This window comes from Thamnophis elegans, unplaced genomic scaffold, assembly GCF_009769535.1.
Source record: "Thamnophis elegans isolate rThaEle1 unplaced genomic scaffold, rThaEle1.pri scaffold_277_arrow_ctg1, whole genome shotgun sequence".
Classification (NCBI taxonomy): Eukaryota; Metazoa; Chordata; class Lepidosauria; order Squamata; family Colubridae; genus Thamnophis; species Thamnophis elegans.
Genome location: NW_022473746.1, coordinates 18,911 through 37,444, shown reverse-complemented (window position 1 = coordinate 37,444; position 18,534 = coordinate 18,911). Strand labels below are relative to the sequence as shown.

The 18,534-nt window shown below is 47.7% G+C and overlaps 1 protein-coding gene across 1 annotated transcript; it reads left to right on the top strand.

Annotated features, from left to right (window-relative positions):
- Positions 1-119: 119 nt before the first annotated feature.
- MYLK2 (myosin light chain kinase 2) lies at positions 120-17,846 on the top strand (the record flags this gene model as incomplete). The annotated part of the gene is made up of 8 exons (XM_032238531.1): positions 120-272; positions 388-497; positions 1,994-2,135; positions 3,676-3,746; positions 5,999-6,127; positions 8,656-8,808; positions 10,645-10,777; positions 17,766-17,846. Coding segments are annotated over 8 exons (972 nt in total), but the record flags the coding sequence as incomplete, so codon positions are not given.
- Between the last annotated feature and the right edge of the window lie 688 nt (positions 17,847-18,534).

Below are 18,534 nucleotides of genomic sequence, written 5' to 3'. Positions count from 1 at the left end.
TTCCTTCCTTCCTTCCTTCCTTCCTTCCTTCCTTCCTTCCTTCCTTCCTGTCTCCAGAGTGATTCTGGGTGTCTTACCATACCATAAAAATGCAAATATAAAAGCATTCATATTAGCAGAGATTCGGCTCAAGGGTTTTCCCCTCCCTCTCCCTCTCCACCTCCCCCTCCCTCTCCAGGGGGAAGTTTGGGGAAGTCCGGATTTGTACGGTGAAGGACTCAGACCTCAAGTTGGCCGTGAAGATCATCAAGAAGCAGGGCCCCAAAGACACGGTAGGCCCTTGAGGGAGATCCGGGGTGGGGGTGGGCAGTGTGGGAGTGGTGATGGGGGGCTTGCCAGGCCCCCTTCCTCCCCTTCAGTCCCTCCAAGGTCGCTTTTCTCCGGCAGGAAAATGCCCAGGCGGAGATCGACGTGATGAACCAGCTCAACCACCGGAACCTCATCCAACTCTACGACGCCATCGAGACGCCCCGAGAGATCATGCTCTTCATGGAGTTGTGAGTTGGGGGAGGGGAAGGGGGGGGACACACGTGGATCAGAGGCAGAGCCCCCCCCCCATCCTGCATGTACCGGGGGGTGGTGGTCCTCGACTTACGACCACAGTTGAGCCCAACGTGGAGGTGGCTAAGAGAGACGGCTGCTAAGGGATCTGTGCCCCATTTTCCCACCTTCCTCGTCACAGCTGTTGAGCGAAGGGCTGCAGTTGTTAAGTGAGTGACTGGGTTGTTAAGCGAATCGGACTTCCCCCAAGGTCACAAAAGGCCATCACATGACCCCTGGGACACTGCGACCGTCATAAATAGGAGTCAGTAGTGTCTGAATTTTTTGATCATATGGCCATGGGAATGCTTCAATGGTTGTAAGTGTGAAAAACAGCCGTAAGACATTTTTTCCCATGCCGTTATAACTTTTAATGGTGCCAAAATGAATGGTTGTAAGTCAAGGACTGTGAAGCGGTATATAAGTCTAAGTGCTATTGCCCTTCCTTCCTTCCTTCCTTCCTTCCTTCCTTCCTTCCTTCCTTCCTTCCTTCCTCCTTCCTTCCTTCTCTGCCCAAGATCAAACTTCCTTCATCCCTTGCTCCCTCCCACCCTCCCTCCTTCCTTCCTTCCTTTCTGCTTCCTTCCTTCCTCCTTCCTCCCTTTCTCCTTCCTTCCTTCTCTGCCTAAGATCAAGCTTCCTTCCTTCATCACTTGCTCCCTCCATCCTTCCTTCTTTCCTTTCTCCTTCCTTCCTTCCTTTCTCCTTCCTTCTCTGCCTAAGATCAAGCTTCCTTCCTTCATCCATTGCTCCCTTCCTCCCTCCTTCCTTCTCTCCTGCAGATCAAACATCCTTCCTTCCTTTCTCCTTCCTTCTCTGCCTTAGTTCCTTCATCCCTTCCTCACTTCCTCCTTCCCTCCTCTCTCCTCCCCTGCTCCCTTCCTCCTTCTTTCCTTCCTTCTCTCATGAAGAACAGACCCTCCCTCCTTTCTTCCCTCCCTCCCTCCTTCCTTCCTCCTTTCTCTGCTGCAGATCAAACATCCTTCCCTCCCTTCCTCCTTCCTACCTTCCTTCTCTGCCTAAGATCAAACTTCCTTCCTCCAACCTTCCTCTCTCCCATCCTTGTTTCCCTTCCTCTTTCCTTCCTTCCTTCCCTCCCTCCCTCCTTCCTTCCTTCTCTCATGAAGATCAAACTTCCTCCCTCCCTCCTTCCTTCCTGTGGTGGCATAGTGGCTAAAATGCAGTATTGCAGGCCAACTCAACTGCTCACTGCCAGCAGTTCGATTCTCACCAGGCTCAAGGTCGACTTAGCTCTCCGTCCTTCCGAGGTCGGTAAAACGAGGACCCAGATTATTGGGGCCAAGAGGCTGACCCTGTAAACCACTCAGTAAAAGCCTCGTGAAGCGGCAAATAAGTGTTGCTTCTATTGTTGTGTTGTCCTGATGTTCCTTGCGGGGAGGGGGGCACCTTATGAGTCGTCCTGACGCAGCCTTGACTCCCCTTCCTCCCCCAGCGTGGAAGGGGGAGAGCTCTTCGAACGGATCATCGACGAGGATTACCAACTGACCGAAGTGGATTGCATGGTGTTCGTGCGGCAAATCTGCGAAGGGATCCTCTTCATGCATCAGATGAGGGTGCTGCACCTGGACCTCAAGGTAGGCAGCCCCCGGGGGGGGGGGGTGGCAAGGCGTAGCCCCCCAAGAGGGGGAGGGCCAGATGCTACAGAAGGCCAAAGCCTGTGCGGGGAGGAGGGGCGGCGGCTCGGGGCCCAATCCATGGCGGCTTTTGCAAGGGGTCCCGACATCATAGCTTCCTGCAGATGTCTTCCCAGAGTGAACCAGGCTGAATGCAATTCAGTAAGAGAATAACAGAGCTGGAAGGGACCTTGGAGGTCTTCTAGTCCAGCCCTCTGCTCAAGCAGGAGACCTTTACGGAATTACAGAATAACAAGAGTTGGAAGGGACCTTGGAGGTCTTCTAGTCCAGCCCTCTGCTCAAGCAGGAGACCCTACGCCATTCTGGATAAATAGTTGTCCAGTCTCTTCTTAAAAACCTCCAGTGAAGGAGGACCCACAAATTAGAACACCATATAATAGGGTTGGAAGGGACCTTGGAGGTCTTCTAGTCCAGCCCCCTGCTCAAGCAGGAAACCTATACCGTTTTAGACAGGTAGCTGTCAAATCTCTTCTTAACCTCGGATGATGAAGTACTCACAGCTTCTGAACGCGAACTATTCCACTGGTTAATTGTCCTCACTGTTAGGAAGTTTCTCCTCAGTTCTAGGTTGCTTCTCTCCTTGATTAGTTTCCACCGATTGCTTCTCGTCCTGCCCTCAGGTGCCTTGGAGAATAGTTTGACTCCCTCTGCTTTAGGGCAACCCCTGAGATATTGGAAGGCTGCTATCATGTCTCCCCTAGTCCTTCCTCCATCCTTCCTCTCTCCCACCCTTGTTCCCTTCTTCCTTCCTTCCCTCCCTCCCTCCTTCCTTCCTTCTCTCATGAGGGAGTCAAGCTATTCTCCAGGGCACCTGAGGGCAGAACAAGAAGCAATGGGTGGAAACTAATCAAGGAGAGAAGCAACTTAGAACTGAGGAGAAATTTCCTGACAGTGAGAACAATTAACCAGTGGAACAGAAGTTGCCTCCAGAAGTTGTGAATGCCCCAACACTGGAAGCCTTTAAGAAGAGGTTGGATAGCCATTCGTCTGAAGTGGCTGGACTAGAAGACCTCCAAGGTCCCTTACAACTCTGTTATTCTATTCTAATTCTATTCTATCCTATTCTATTCTGAAATTTGGAACTAAATGTAGCAACGGTTGAAAATGAGGAAAAGGAGCCGGAACAGAATATTTTGAGGATTGGAAAATTGGAACTGGATAATACATAGATCAATATAATATAAAGGAGGGTAAGGGATGTGTTAATAAGATTAATGTAGCCATGTAGAAAAAAACTGTATTTGTTGTTATGTTAGAATCTGTACGGAAATGGCAAAGCCAGAAAGGTCACTCTATGTCCAGTGTTTTTAATGTTTATTCAGTATAAATATTTTTTTTTAAAAAGAAGAATAACATGACCTACAAGGTCCCTTCCAACCTTATTAATCTGTAAAGCTCCTGATCTTTACAGATCAATAGGGAGCTCAAAGACCTGGCTATTCCCCCTCGTGTGGTCACTTCTTTTCTTCTTATTCTGCAGCCCGAGAACATCCTGTGTGTGACGGCCACTGGGCACATGGTGAAGATCATTGACTTTGGATTTGCCCGCAGGTAATGTGGGGGATCAGGGTGGCCAGAGCTTCCTCTGCCCATGTGCCCAGGACAAACCCATTTGGATTCCTCTCTTGTCCCTCCGCGAGCATCTCCAATAGGTTCTGTTCTAGGGGGTCCCTGGTGCTCTCAGATCTTGGTGGTTTTCATGCAGGCGTTTCATGACCCAACTAGGGAACATCATCGGTGCTAGAAGGGAGGGAGGGTTTCAAGAGCAGAGGGGAGGAGGAAGAGGAGGAGGAGGAAGAGGAGGCGAGGAAAGGGAGGGGGGAGGAAGACTGTGGGATCCCTGGTGCTCTCTGAGCTGGGTGGTTTTCATGCAGACGTTTCATGACCCAACTAGGGAACATCATTGGTGCTAGAAGGGAGGGAGGGTTTCAAGAGCAGAGGGGAGGAGGAAGAGGAGGAGGAGGAAGAGGAGGCGAGGAAAGGGAGGGGGGAGGAAGACTGTGGGATCCCTGGTGCTCTCTGAGCTGGGTGGTTTTCATGCAGGCGTTTCATGACCCAACTAGGGAACATCATCGGTGCTAGAAGGGAGGGAGGGTTTCAAGAGCAGAGGGGAGGAGGAAGAGGAGGAGGAGGAAGAGGAGGCGAGGAAAGGGAGGGGGGAGGAAGACTGTGGGATCCCTGGTGCTCTCTGAGCTGGGTGGTTTTCATGCAGACGTTTCATGACCCAACTAGGGAACATCATTGGTGCTAGAAGGGAGGGAGGGTTTCAAGAGCAGAGGGGAGGAGGAAGAGGAGGAGGAGGAAGAGGAGGCGAGGAAAGGGAGGGGGGAGGAAGACTGTGGGATCCCTGGTGCTCTCTGAGCTGGGTGGTTTTCATGCAGACGTTTCATGACCCAACTAGGGAACATCATCAGTGCTGGAAGGCAGTGGGGTGAAGAGGAGGAGGAAGAAGAGAGGGAGGAGGAAGAGGAGAGGAAGAGGAGGAGGAGGAAAAGGAGGAGAATGACTGTTGGGGACCTTGGTGCTTTCTGAGCTTGGTGGTTTTCATTCAGATGTTTCATTACACAACTGGGTAACATCCTCAGTGCTAGAAAGGAGGAGGAGGAGGAGGAGGAGGAGGAGGAGGACTGTATGGTCCTTGATGATCTCTGAGTTCAGTTGTTTTCTTGCAGATATTGTTTCTTTTCTTTTTTAAAAAATATTTTTATTGAACATTTCCCCCCCAGTTTTTTAACACAATTATCATCTTTGCAACATTTCCACATCGGTATTCCTCCATTACACCATTTTTATCCATACATGTGTACATATATTTCTTTTATACATGATAGTCTATTAATATATTAATTTATCTACAATACCTCTTATGCCCAAGATATGTATTTATACTGCCTTTATATATATTAGTCTACTAATGTACTAATTTATATGCAATACACCTGATCTCTATCTATGTGTACATATATTTCTTTTGTACATTTTAATCCCTTAGTGTTCTGAGAGAAAGAGAGAGAGAGAGAGAGAGGGAGGGAGGGAGGGAGGGAGTGAATGAGTGAGTGAGTGAGTGAGTGAGTTATATATGTGGGGAAATTTAATCAGATCCCAGGTGCTTCTTATCATACGTGATGTGGACTTGTATGAAAGCAAGAAAATATTGGAAGAAAATACACACTTGGCTGCAAAAGACGATTAAGCAACATATGGATCTGAAACCAGAAATATTTGTCTTGGGTATAACGTTGGAGGGTTATGATAAAGGGACTATATATTTAATTTTGCATGTATTGAGCAGCAGCAAGGATTGTATTTGCACAAGATTGGGAAAATGCGGACACTCCATCAGATGAGGATGTAATTCGGAAAATATTAGACGGTGCAGAGATGGATAGATTGACGTTGAAAATAAAAGGAGACACGGAGTATTATTTGACACGGAATAGGTTTTATGAGTGGTTAGAGAGAAGAGGTAGAAATTAGATGAAGAAAGATGATTGCTAGGTATGAATTAAAGGTAAAGATGGTTTATCATCATAAATATGCCAATATAATTAACAGAATTTTCAATAGGGTAATATAAAGAGAAACTGAGGCAAGCTATTCCGTTAAATCACTACTATTGTTACCAGTAAATGTGCTAATATTTCTCTTTGTTCTCTCTTTGTTTTTCGTTTGCAAATGATATGCCCTGACAATGCGCAGTATTCAAAACGTTCATGAATAAAATAAAATAAAATTTAAAAAGTGCGTGGATTGGAGAAGCATCGTTTGCACATACAGATACCAATTCTTCTCCCCTGTTGCAGGTTCAACCCCCGAGAAAAATTAAAAGTTAATTTTGGCACCCCGGAATTCCTGCCGCCAGAGGTGGTTAGCTACGAGCCGGTCTCCTACAGCAGCGATATGTGGAGTATGGGGGTGATCGCATATATGCTGTGAGTTGGGGTGCAGGGGGGGGGAGCACAGGGACCCTAAATCTAGGGGTTTGCGGCGTGCACTCCATTGCAAAAATCTCTAAAGCTGGTTTAAGTTAACGAAAAGCACACGAAAACGTTGCAGGAATTAGGTTTGGCCAGCCCAGAGAAAACATGGACTAGGTGTGACATGACAGCAGGATTCTGGTATTTACAATACAAGAACAGAGTTGGAAGGGACCTTGGAGGTCTTCTAGTCCATCCCCCTGCCTAGGCAGGAAATCCTATACCGTTCCAGACAAATGGCTATCCAGCATCTTCTTAAGTTAACTTCCAGTGTTGGGTTATTCACAACTTCTGGAGGCAACTTCTGTTCCACTGATTGATTGTTCTAACTGTCAGGAAATTTCTCCTCGGTTCTAAGTGGCTTCTCTCCTTGATTAGTTTCCACCCATTGCTTCTTGTTCTGCCCTCAGGTGCCTTGGAGAACAGCTTGACTCCCTCTTCTTTGTGGCAACCCCTGAGATATTGGGAGACTGCTATCATGTCTCCCCTGGTCCTTCTCTTCATTAAACTAGACATCCCCAGTTCCTGCAACCGTTCTTCATATGTCTCTAGTCCCCTAATCCTCTTTGTTGCTCTTCTCTGAACTCTTTCTAGAGTCTCCACATCTTTTTTTACATCATGGCAACCAAAACTGAATGCAAATATTCCAAGTGTGGCCTCACCAAGGCCTTATAAAGTGGTATTAAGACTTCACGTGATCTTGATTCTCTCCCTCTGTTGATGCAGCCTAGAACTGTGTTGGCTTTTTTGGCAGCTGCTGCCCACGGCTGGCTCCTATTTAAACGGTGGTCCACTAGGACTCCAAGATCCCTCTCACAGTTACTACTGTTGAGCAAGGCACCACCTATACTGTACCTGTGCATTTCGTTTTTGAGGGGCTGCCACAAAGAAGAGGGGGTCAAATTATTTTCCAAAGCATCCGAATGCAGGAAAAGAGGGGCCAGGGTGTGGAGCTCACGACACACGATCAGGAGGCTGTGAGTTCGATCCTAGGTTAGAGGCAGATATTTCTCTTTCTGGGCACAATGAGAATGTATCTGCTGAACAAAACTCCGCCTTGGTGACCGAAAGGGCATCCGGCCAGTAAACACTCGGCTCCATTCAGTTGCCTAGACTCCATCCCGCAAGGGATTATGGGGTTGTTAAAAGACGACGATGATCAGAAGGCAGGAAAAGAAACAATGGATGGAAACTAACCAGGGAGAGAAGCAAACTGGAATTAAGGAGACATTTCCTGACAAGTCAGAACGATTAGCCAGTGAAACGGCTTGCCACCAGAAGTTCTGAATGCTCCATCCCTGGAGGCTTTTAAGAAGAGGTTGGATAGCCATCTGTTTCAAATGGTATAGGGTCACCTGATGGAGCAAGGGGGGGTGGACTAGAAGACCTTCAGGGTCCCTTCTAGCACTATTCTATTCTAAAGAGCAACGGATGGAAATGAGTCAAGGAGAGAATCAACCTAGAATAAAGAGAAATTTCCTGGGAATAACAAATCAGTGGAACAACTTCCCTCCAGATGTTGCTGGAGCTACTCCACTGGAGGCTTTCAAGAATGAACAACCGTACTCTTACCAATATTTCTAAATAATAATTACAGTTAAATGAAAATGGATATATAATAATGCTTGAGTTAATATGAGTTATGTTGGTTGACTGTGGAGGAGATGTACCAAAACTTATCTGTAATTGATTGATATATTTTCTACAGATGTAAAGAAAGATGCTGTACCCGTGTTAAACTAAAACTAAAAAACATTTAATAAAAAAAAAAAAGAATGAACAACCGTTTATCTGAAATTTTACAGGCTCTCCTGTTTGAGCAGTGGGTTGGACTAAAAGACCTCCAAGTCCCTTCCAACTCTTGTTATTCTGTCATTCTGTAAGGGGCTCCTGCTTGAGAAGGGGGCTGGACTAGAAGACCTCCAAGGTCCCTTCCAACTCTTGTTATTCTGTCATTCTGTAAGGGTCTCCTGCTTGAGAAGGGGGCTGGACTAGAAGACCTCCGAGGTCCCTTTTGACTCTGTTATTCTGTAATTCTGTATGGGTCTCCTGCTTGAGCAGAGGGTTGGACTAGAAGACCTCCAAGGTCCCTTCCAGCTCTTGTTATTCTGAAATTCCATAAGGGTCTCCTGTTTGAGCAGGGGGCTGGACTAGAAGACCTCCAAGGTCCCTCCCAACTCTTGTTATTCTGTCATTCTGTAAGAGTCTCCTGCTTGAGCAGGGAGTTGGACTAGAAGACCTCCAAGGCCCCTTCCAACTCTGTTTATTCTGTAATTCTGTATGGGTCTCCTGTTTGAGCAGGGGGTTGGACTAGAAGACCTCCAAGGTCCCTTCCAACTCTTGTTATTGTGTAATTCCGTAAGGGTCTCCTGCTTGAGCAGGGGGTTGGTCTAGAAGACCTCCAAGGTCCCTTCCAGCTCTATTCTGATTGTTCTGCAGAAGATTTCGTGTTCTCATCTTCTCTCTCTTTGTCTCCCTTCCAGGCTGAGTGGTTTTTCCCCTTTCCTGGGGGACAATGACACGGAAACCCTCAACAACGTTCTCCTGGCGGAGTGGTATTTCGACGAGGAGGCCTTTGAGGGCATCTCGGATGAAGCCAAAGACTTTGTCTCCAACCTGATCATCAAGCAAAAAGGGTCGGTGCTTCGTGGAGCAAACCTCCCAGATAAGCGGAGGGGTCAAGCAGGGAATTAGCATAAGACTCAGAGCCTAAACACTAGAAGGAAAACCCCCTGGCCCACCAACCCTGAATGCCTTAGAACAGAGGTCTCCAACCTTGGTTAACTTTAAGACTTGTGGACTTCAACTCCCAGAAAAGCTGGCTGAGGAATTCTGGGAGTTGAAGTCCACAAGCCTGAAAGTTAACCAAGGTTGGAGACCCCCTGCCTTAGAACACCAATATACAATCTTGGCTCACGTTAAGGCTTGTGGATTTCAAGTCCCAGAATTCTCCAGCCAGCATGTGAGATAGGATGGGCCAAGGGGGAGGGACTGGGCCAAAGTCACCCAATCGGCTTTCATGCCTGAGGTGGGACTAGAACTCATTATCTCCTGGTGATTAGCCCAAAGTCACAGCTGAATGTGGAACTAGAAGTCACACTTCCCAAAGTCACCTAATCGGCTTTCATGCCTCAGGTGGAACTAGAACTCACCATCTCTTGGTGATTGGCCCAAAGTCGCAGCTGAATTTCATGCCTGAGGTGGAACTAGAACTCACCATCGCCTGGTGATTGGCCGAAAGTCACAACTAAATTTCATGCCTGAGGTGGAACTAGAACTCACAATCTCCTGGTGATTGGCCCAAAGTCATAGCTGACTTTCATGCCTGAGGTGGAACTAGAACTCACACTTCCCAAAGTCACCCAATCGGACTTGAGGTGGGACTAGAGGTGGGACTAGAACTCACCATCTCCTGGTGATTGGTCCACAGTCACCCAGCCAGCTCTCATGCCCGAGGTGGTACTAAACCTCACCGTCTCCCACTTCCTAGCCTGGTGCCCTCATGGGTGGAAACTAATCAAGAAGAGAAGCAACTTAGGAGAAATTTCCTGACCATGAAGACAATTAGTCAGTGGAACAGAAGTTGCCTCCAGAAGTTGTGGATGCCCCAACACTGGAAGTCTTTAAGAAGATGTTGGATAGCCATTTGTCTGGAACGGTATAGGGTTCCCTGCCTAGGCAGGGGGTTGGACTAGAAGACCTCCAAGGTCCCTTCCAACTCTGCTATTGTATTGTATTTATCAACTATCTCTATCCATCTAGAGATGGATATTAAAAGAAGGACCAAGGGAGACATGATAACAGTCTTCCAATATCTCAGGGGCTGCCCCAAAGAAGAGGGAGTCAAGCTATTCTCCAAGGCACCGGAGGGCAGAACAAGAAGCAATGGGTGGAAACTAATCAAGGAGAGAAGCAATTTAGAACTGAGGAGAAATTTCCTGACAGTGAGAACAATTAATCAGTGGAACAGAAGTTGCCTCCAGAAGTTGTGAAAGCCCCAACACTGGAAGTGTTCAAGAAGATGTTGGATGGCCATTTGTCTGAAACGGTATAGGGATTCCTGCCTAGGCAGGGGGTTGGACTAGAAGACCTCCAAGGTCCCTTCCAATTCTGCTATTGTATTGTATTGAATTGGTAGGAACCCACCTCTGCATGCATGGACAGGATGCATGCCTGTGAAGCCAGTGTGCACGTTCTCACATTTGCATACCAGTAGGGAAATAAAGTGAATCCCACCCCTTCCCATGACTCCGGGACACTGCGACGCGTCGTAAGTACATGCCAGTTGCCAAGAGTTACAGTTTTGCTCCCCTGATCATTGGAGACGCTGCAAAGGTGGTAACTCTTTCAGACGGTGGGACGTCCCTTTTTTTCAGGGTTTTGAACGGCCACTAAACGAACCGTCGTAAGTCGAGGACTACCTCTAACGTCTTCTTTTCTTCCTCCTCTCTTTCCTTCTCCCTTTCTCCCAGCGGGAGGATGAGCGCGGCCCAGTGCCTCCAGCACCCCTGGCTCAACAACCTGGCCGAGAAAGCGAAGCGAGTCAACCGGCGCCTCAAGTCTCAGGTTCTGCTCCGGAGATACGTCATGCGACGCCGCTGGAAGGTAATAGCCAGTTGGGGCAGGGGGGGGAAGAGGGGCCCCCGGCTGGCCCACTGCGGATGCTTTGCGGAGTGGTCAAAAGAGTCAAGATGGCGGCCGTGTAGAGTAGAATTGACCCGCCGACTGCTTTTTTTTTTAACAGGTAGTCCTCGACTTACGACCACCAAATTTGAGCCCCAAATTCGAGGTTGCTAAGTGAAAAATTCATTAAGTGGGATTTGCCTCGCTTTACGACTTTCCTTGCCACGTTGCTAAGTTAGGGACACAGTTGTTAATTGAATACGGCTTCCCCATTGATTTTGCTTGTCAGACGGTCGCAATAGGGGATCGCGTCACCCTGGGGACACCGCGACCGTCGTACATGTGAACCCAGTTTTGAAGCACCCTAATGCAAATCACATGGCCCTAAGGAGGCTGCCATGATTGTAAGGGTGAAAAATGGCTCTGTCGCCTTTTCCCCCCCAGTGCCGTCGTAACCCAGAACGGTCACTAAATGAACTCGTAAATTGAGGACTTACCTGCATTTGTAACCCTGACACAAACTCTTGTCTGGTTTAACTCAAAGGCTGATGGTTTGCAGGAAAGTTTCATCCATGTTTGCCTTTTGTTTTTAATTTTGCCCCTGAATTTTTTTCCTTTTGGTTTCACTTTTGCTGTAACCGAGGGGCATTCTGGGAAAATGAGATCAGGAAGGAACTTTGCTTTGGCCTTCGTAGGGAAGCAGAGTGGCTGCCCTTAGGAAAGGCATCTGAATGCTCTGAATAGAATAGAATAGAATAGAATAGAATGACAGAGTTGGAAGGGACCTTGGAGGTCTTCTAGTCCAACCCCCTGCCTCGGCAGGAAACCCTATACCGTTTCAGACAAATGGCTATCCAACGTCTTCTTAAAAACTTCCAGTGTTGGAGCATTCACAACCTCTGGAGGCAACTTCTGTTCCACTGATGGATGGACTTCAAAACCCAGAATTCCCTAGCTGCTGTGGGTGGACTTCAGTTCCCAGATTTCCTCAGCCAGCTTCCTGGCTGGGGAATCCTGGGAGTGGAAGCCCACTCATGTTTTCCAGAGGATTCTGGAAGTTGGTCCGTTCGCGCTGTCTGGGGAATTCTGGGAGCTGAACTCCAATCATGTTAGCTGAGGAATTCTGGGAGTTGTGGTCCATCCCTGCTGGCCAAGGGATTCTGGGAGTTGTGTCTATGCTAGTTGTGGATTTCCGGGGAGTTAAATCCATCTATGATAGCTAGGGGATTCTGGGAATTGTTGTTGCCCTGTCCTGGCCAGGGGATTCTGGGATTTGAACTCCAACCATGCTGACTGAGGAATTCTGGGAGTTGAAGTCCCTTCATGCTGGCTAGGGGAATCTGGGAGTTTGATCCACTCTTGCTGGCTGGAGGATTCTGGGTGTTGAAAATTTACAATACAATACAATAGCAGAGTTGGAAGGGACCTTAGAGGTCTTCTAGTCCAACCCCCTGCCTAGGCAGGAAACCCTATACCGTTCCAGACAAATGGCTATCCAACGTCTTCTTAAAAACATCCAGTGTTGGGGCATTCACAACTTCTGGAGGCAACTTCTGTTCCACTGATTGATTGTTCTAACTGTCAGGAAATTTCTCCTCAGTTCTAAGTTGCTTCTCTCCTTGGTTAGTTTCCACCCATTGCTTCTTGTTCTACCCTCAGGTGCCTTGGAGAATATTTTGACTCCCTCTTCTTTGGGGCAACCCCTGAGATCTTGGAAGACTGCTATCATGTCTCCCCTGGTCCTTCTTTTAATATCTATCTCTAGATGGATAGAGATAGTTGATAAATATAATACAATAGCAGAGTTGGAAGGGACCTTGGAGGTCTTCTAGTCCAACCCCCTGCCTAGGCAGGAAACCCTATACCGTTCCAGACAAATGCCTATCCAACATCTTCTTAAAGACTTCCAGTGTTGGGCCATTCACAACTTCTGGAGGCAACTTCTGTTCCACTGATTAATTGTTCTTACAATCTGCTGGCTGGAGGATTCTGGGAGTTGAACTCCAGCCATGCTGGCCAGGGGATTCTGGGAGTTGAAGTCCAGACAATCTTGAAGCTGCCAAAGAGGACACACTGTTAAACACACACGTAGATTTGCTCACTCGTTTTGCAAGTGTGAATTTCCTGGGAGGCTGGATGAGCGGCCTTGTAGCGTTGGCCAACAAGTGCTTGGCTCAGCCAGATTTTGATGTGAATTCGGCAGGCCCGTCACTCTCTGCGTCATCTGACCCCGGAGAGGAATTTTGGGCCGAACGCAAGTGAAAATATTTCCAATTTTGCCTCCAAAAACATTACATCCGTCTTCATCCTTCGTTTCTGGATTTTGTACCTGATTAGAATGCCTTTCACACAAACCTATAAATAAACCTCCCAAAGCAGTTTAATCCCAGCCATCAAAAATGTCCTCTAAAAGGAAGTTGCCCCCCCCCCAAAAAAAGGGAAAATTAAACAGCAAAGGTGGAATTAATGGGGAAAGTCAGGAAAACAACTGGGGAAAGCTACTAAAACAATCAGTGTTTCTCAACCTTGGCAATTTGAAGATGTCTGGACTTCAACTCCCAGAATTCCCCAGCCAGCGAATGCTGGCTGGGGAATTCTGGGAATTGAAGTCGGACATCTTCAAGTTGCCAAGGTTGAGAAACACTGCGAATTAAAAAGGAGAAAAAAAGATTGGGAAGAAAAGATGCAGAAACTACAAAAACAAGAAAAAGGAAGGCGTGGAAAGAAAAGATTGTAAGTGGAGTTCTTGAGAGACTAAGAGAAAATGATTGAAAGAAGGAAAGAAGGAAAAGGAATTACTAGTAGAATAGAATGAAATACGGTGAATATACCCAATGGGTATATAACTAATGTGAGGGAAACAGGTTAATATTACTAATTGTGGATAATTAACTACCGGTAAGTGAAATGTTTACTATATAAAATTGGAGGATGTATGTTATCGATGGTAAAACAGAATAACAGATGGAAACGATATGTTAATTTTTTTTTTGAATATACTTTTTTTAATTTTCCATTTTCGTAACATACAATCACATGTATATTATTACATAGCCAATATCCTATTGTATTAAGTAGTAATTACATCAGTTCCTCTTGTCATCAATGCCCAGAAAGATAAAAACCCATTATTAGCTCTTCTGCTCTCCATACACCTCTTTCTTCTGCCTCTCTCCTACCTCCTTTCTTCCCTCCATCATCCTTTCCTACTCTACTCCCCCTTCCTTTCTCCTTCTCCTCTCTCTTCATTCCACTCCTTATCCTCCTCATCTTCCCCCCTTACCCTCTCTCCTATCCCTCTCTTCCCATCTTTCTTCTCCCTTCTGTTTCCCAATCCTCCTCTCATTGGTGTATTTCCGCTTCCATACTACTCTACTTCCCCTTCCTTTCTCCTTCTCCTCTCTCTTCATTCCACTCCTCCTTATCCTCCTCATCTTCCCCCCTTACCCTCTCTCCTATTCCTCTCTTCCCATCTTTCTTCTCTCCTCTGTTTCCCACTCTTCCTCTCATTGGTGTATTTCCGCTTCTGAGCAAACTCCATTCTATGTTGATGGTATTTATGCTTCCCTATCAATATACTTAACATATCTTAGTTTTAAAGAGAAAAAAAATAAGAGAAGACAGTATACATGTGCAATCATATTACATTAAAATCTAACACCCCTCGTCAAGCCTAATATTCATCCCTCCCTCCCACCCTCCTCCCCACCCCACCCCCCCAGCCTTCCTTCCCCCGACTTCCCAGAACCCGTACACGGTATAAATCTTTAACAAAAACAGTCTAAAATGATATGTTAAATTTGATTACCTTGGAGAGGCAAATAAGAATATTATTTATATAAAGAAGAAATTAAAGTTAAGCTGGAAAATAGGGAAAGAAAATATAGATGACTGGCATGTCAAATGTGATGTAAAATGAACTATGCAGAACAGAAGATGTAAAGTGGAAAAATGGGGACACGAAGTTAAAATATGTAACAAAAAATAATGGCCCCCAAAGAAATCCACAGCAATGACACACACACCCCACTCCCACTCCCCAGACCCGAGGGCTTTCTCTCCCACTCATCAGCCAAGCTTTGATGCAGACAGTCCTCCACTTATGACCAAAACCGACCTCAAAATTTCCACTGCTAAGCGTGACAGTGATTGGCCCAAAGTCACCCAGCTGGCTTTCATGCCTAAAGCAGGACTAGAACTCACAATCTGAAACGTTGTGCCCTTCTATCACCTTCCTTGCCACTGTCGTTAAGTGAATCGCTTGCGGTTGCCAAGCCTGTCATACAGTTGTTAAGCGAATCCAGCTTCCCCCGTGGGCTGTGAACGGTCACTAAACAAGCGCTTGTAAGTCGAGCATAATGATAAGCACATTGTGAAATATGCTATCTGATTCTTTCTGGTTTTTAAGACACGGGAAAGTGGGGGGATCTAAGTCCTGTCCCTGGATTAAATCCCAGCTCCAGGCCAAGCCAGCTCTCCCTTCCTCCCAGCAGGAGCTGGGAAAAAGTATCTGCCAAAGAGATTTTTAAAATGCCAAGTCTCAGTTTGCAGAATTCGTTTGTCTTGCCGGATGCTCCTTCGCAGCCCGGAGGCTTCCTTGGAAATTATCCTTGGAAAGCAGAATTTTCTGCCATGCAATCTGATTTATCTAGCTGTGCCTGGACTCCTATCGACCTTGATGAAGAAGGACTAGGGGAGACATGATAGGAGTCTTCCAATATCTCAGGGATTGCCACAAAGAATAGGGAGTCAAGCTATTCTCCAAGGCACCTGAGGGCAGAACAAGAAGCAATGGGTGGAAACTAATCAAGGAGAGAAGCAACTTAGAACTGAGGAGAAATTTCCTGACATTTAGAACAATTAATCAGTGGAACAGAAGTTGCCTCCAGAAGTTGTGAATGCCCCAACACTGGAAGTCTTTAAGAAGATGTTGGATACTGGAACGGTGTAGGGTTTCCTGCCTAGGCAGGGGGTTGGACTAGAAGACCTCCAAGGTCCCTTCCAACTCTGCTATTGTATTGTATTTATCAACTATCTCTATCCATCTAGAGATGGATGTTAAAAGAAGGACTAGGGGAGACACGATAGCAGTGTTCCAATATCTCAGGGGTTGCCACAAAGAAAAGGGAGTCAAGCTATTCTCCAAGGCACCTGAAGGCAAGAGAGGAAGCAATGGGTGGAAACTAATCCAGGAGAGAAGCAACTTAGAACTGAGGAGAAATTTCCTGACAGTTAGAACAATTAATCAGTGGAACAGAAGTTGCCTCCAGAGGTTGTGAACGCCCCAACACTGGAAGTCTTTAAGAAGATGTTGGATAACCATTTGTCTGAAACAGTATAGGGTTTCCTGCCTAGGCAGGGGGTTGGACTAGAAGACCTCCAAAGTCCCTTCCAACTCTGCTATTGTATTGTATTGTATTGTATTGTATTGTATTGTATTGTATTGTATTGTATTGATAGTCTATGAGCTTGGTTGTTTTCTTGCAGACTTTTGTTGACCCAACTAGGTAACATCATCAGTGCTGAAAGGGAGGAGGAGGAGGAGGAGAAGCGGGGAGGGGGGGAGGAAGAGGAGGAGGAGAACGAAACTGTGCAGTGCTTGGTGCTCTCTGAGCTTCATGGTTTTCCTGCAGACATTTCATTGCCAAAGCAGGTAGCATCATCAGTGTTAGAAGGGAGTGGGCTTTGTAGAGGAGAAGAGGACAAAGAGAATAGGAGGAGGAGGACTGTGTAATCCCTGGTACTCTGAAGGTGGCGGTTTGCTTGTAGCTGTTTGATGACCCAACGAGATAATAACATCAGTGCTAGAAGGAAGAGAGGGTTTCAAGAGAAGGAGGGAGGAGGAGGAAGAGGAGGGAGGAAGAGGAGGGAGGGATGAAGAAGAGGAGGAGGAGGGGGTAGTGGACAACTTTGGGGTCCTTGGTGCTCTCTGATCTTGGTTCTTCTCTTGCAGGCGTTTCATGACCCAACTAGGGAATACCATCAGTGCTAGAAGGAAGGAGGATTTGCCCTGTCAGTGTTGGTGAGAGTGTGGTCTTCTTCTCGATGGCTCCTTGATGAGGCTGCTGTTCACTGTGTGATGGTTCGCCTGAGTTGCTAGTCGCTTGATTGGGGTCTTGTTTTCAGGCAGGATTGCAAGCCACACATGTAAACAAAGAGCAAACCCCACTCCCTTCTACCACTGATGATGTTACCCAGTTGGGTCATTAAACGTCTGCAAGAAAGCAACCAAACTCAGAATGCACCAAGGACCCCATAATCATTGTCCTCTCCTCCTCCTCCTCCTCCTCCTCCTCCTCCTCCTCCTCCTCCTCCTCCTCCTCCTCCTCCTCCTCCTCCTCCTCCTCTCCACACACACTACTCCCTTCTAGCAGTGATGATGTTACCTAGTTGGGTCATGAAATGTCTGTAAAAAAACCACCAAGCTTAGCGAGCACCAAGGACCCCACAGTTCTCTCCCCCCCTCCTCCTCCTCTTCTACTCCACACACACACTATTCCCTTCTAACAGTGATGATGTTACCTAGTTGGGTCATGAAATGTCTGTAAGAAAACCACCAAACTCAAGAGGGCACCAAGGACCCCATAATCATTCTCCTCCTTCTCCTCCTCCTCCTCCTCCTCCTCCTCCTCCTCCTCCTCCTCCTCCTCCTCCTCCTCCTCCTCCTCCTCCTCCTCCTCCTCCTCCTCCTCCTCCTCCTCCTCCTCCTCCTCTCCCCTCTAGAGCTAATGATGTTATGTAGTTGGGTCATGAAATGCCTGAAAGAAACCAGGCTCAGAGAGCATCGAGCCCACAGTCATCATCTCCTCCTCCTCCTCCTCCCCAAACCCCCCTCCCTTCTAGCACTGATGTTACTACCTAGCTGGGTCATGAAACGTCTGCAAGAAAACCGCCCAGCTCCCGAGAGAGCGTGAAATCCTGAGCTACATTCTCTTCTTCGGCTTCTCATTGTCCTCTTTCCCCCCAACAGAAAAACTTCATCGGCGTTTGTGCTGCCAACCGATTCAAGAAAATCACCAGCTCCGGATCCCTGACCGCGCTCGGGGTTTGAACTGGGGGAGGGGGGAGGTCTTGAGGGACATGGTGGACGCAGTACCCCGCCAAAGAGGAACGAAGGGGAACCACCAGCCCAGAGCTTGGAGAGTATTGTGTTGTGTTGTGCCCTGCCATCCAGGGATTGCGTAGTGGGGGGAGCCACGGGACTCTTCACTGGACAGCAGAGCCCCGGAGCATGGGACCTGGCGGTGCATTGATGCTCACCACCACCACCACCCCTCCGTACGAAGCCTGCCCAGTCTCCTGCCTCTGCCTACCTGGGCAGGTGAAGTCCTTGCCCTCTCTCAGCTGGCTTAAGCTTCGCCAACCCCCAGCGCTGCTTGGAAGGATGAGAAATCCTTAGGACTCAACACTCACGTTGCGCGCGGCGCCATTGCGCACCCTTTCCCGGAGCTCCGGCTGCTTAAAGGACCCTTCTACCCTCGCCGCAGGGGGGCCGGGTCCCGCTGGGGACATCTAGACATGTCGTTCGTCGGGGCAGAAGAGGGTCCTGGCATCCCCCCCGCTGTTGGGCATCTCCTCCCGTCAGAAGATACCCAAGGAAGCTCATTTTGAAACCTGGATTCTCAGATCCCCGCAGAGGGGATCCCCTGCACACCTTCCTGACATGGCTTTGGTTTTTTTTTGGGGGGGGGGGATAGGCAGAGGGGGGGGTGGCAAAGGACTGTTGGAAGTTTGGCTAC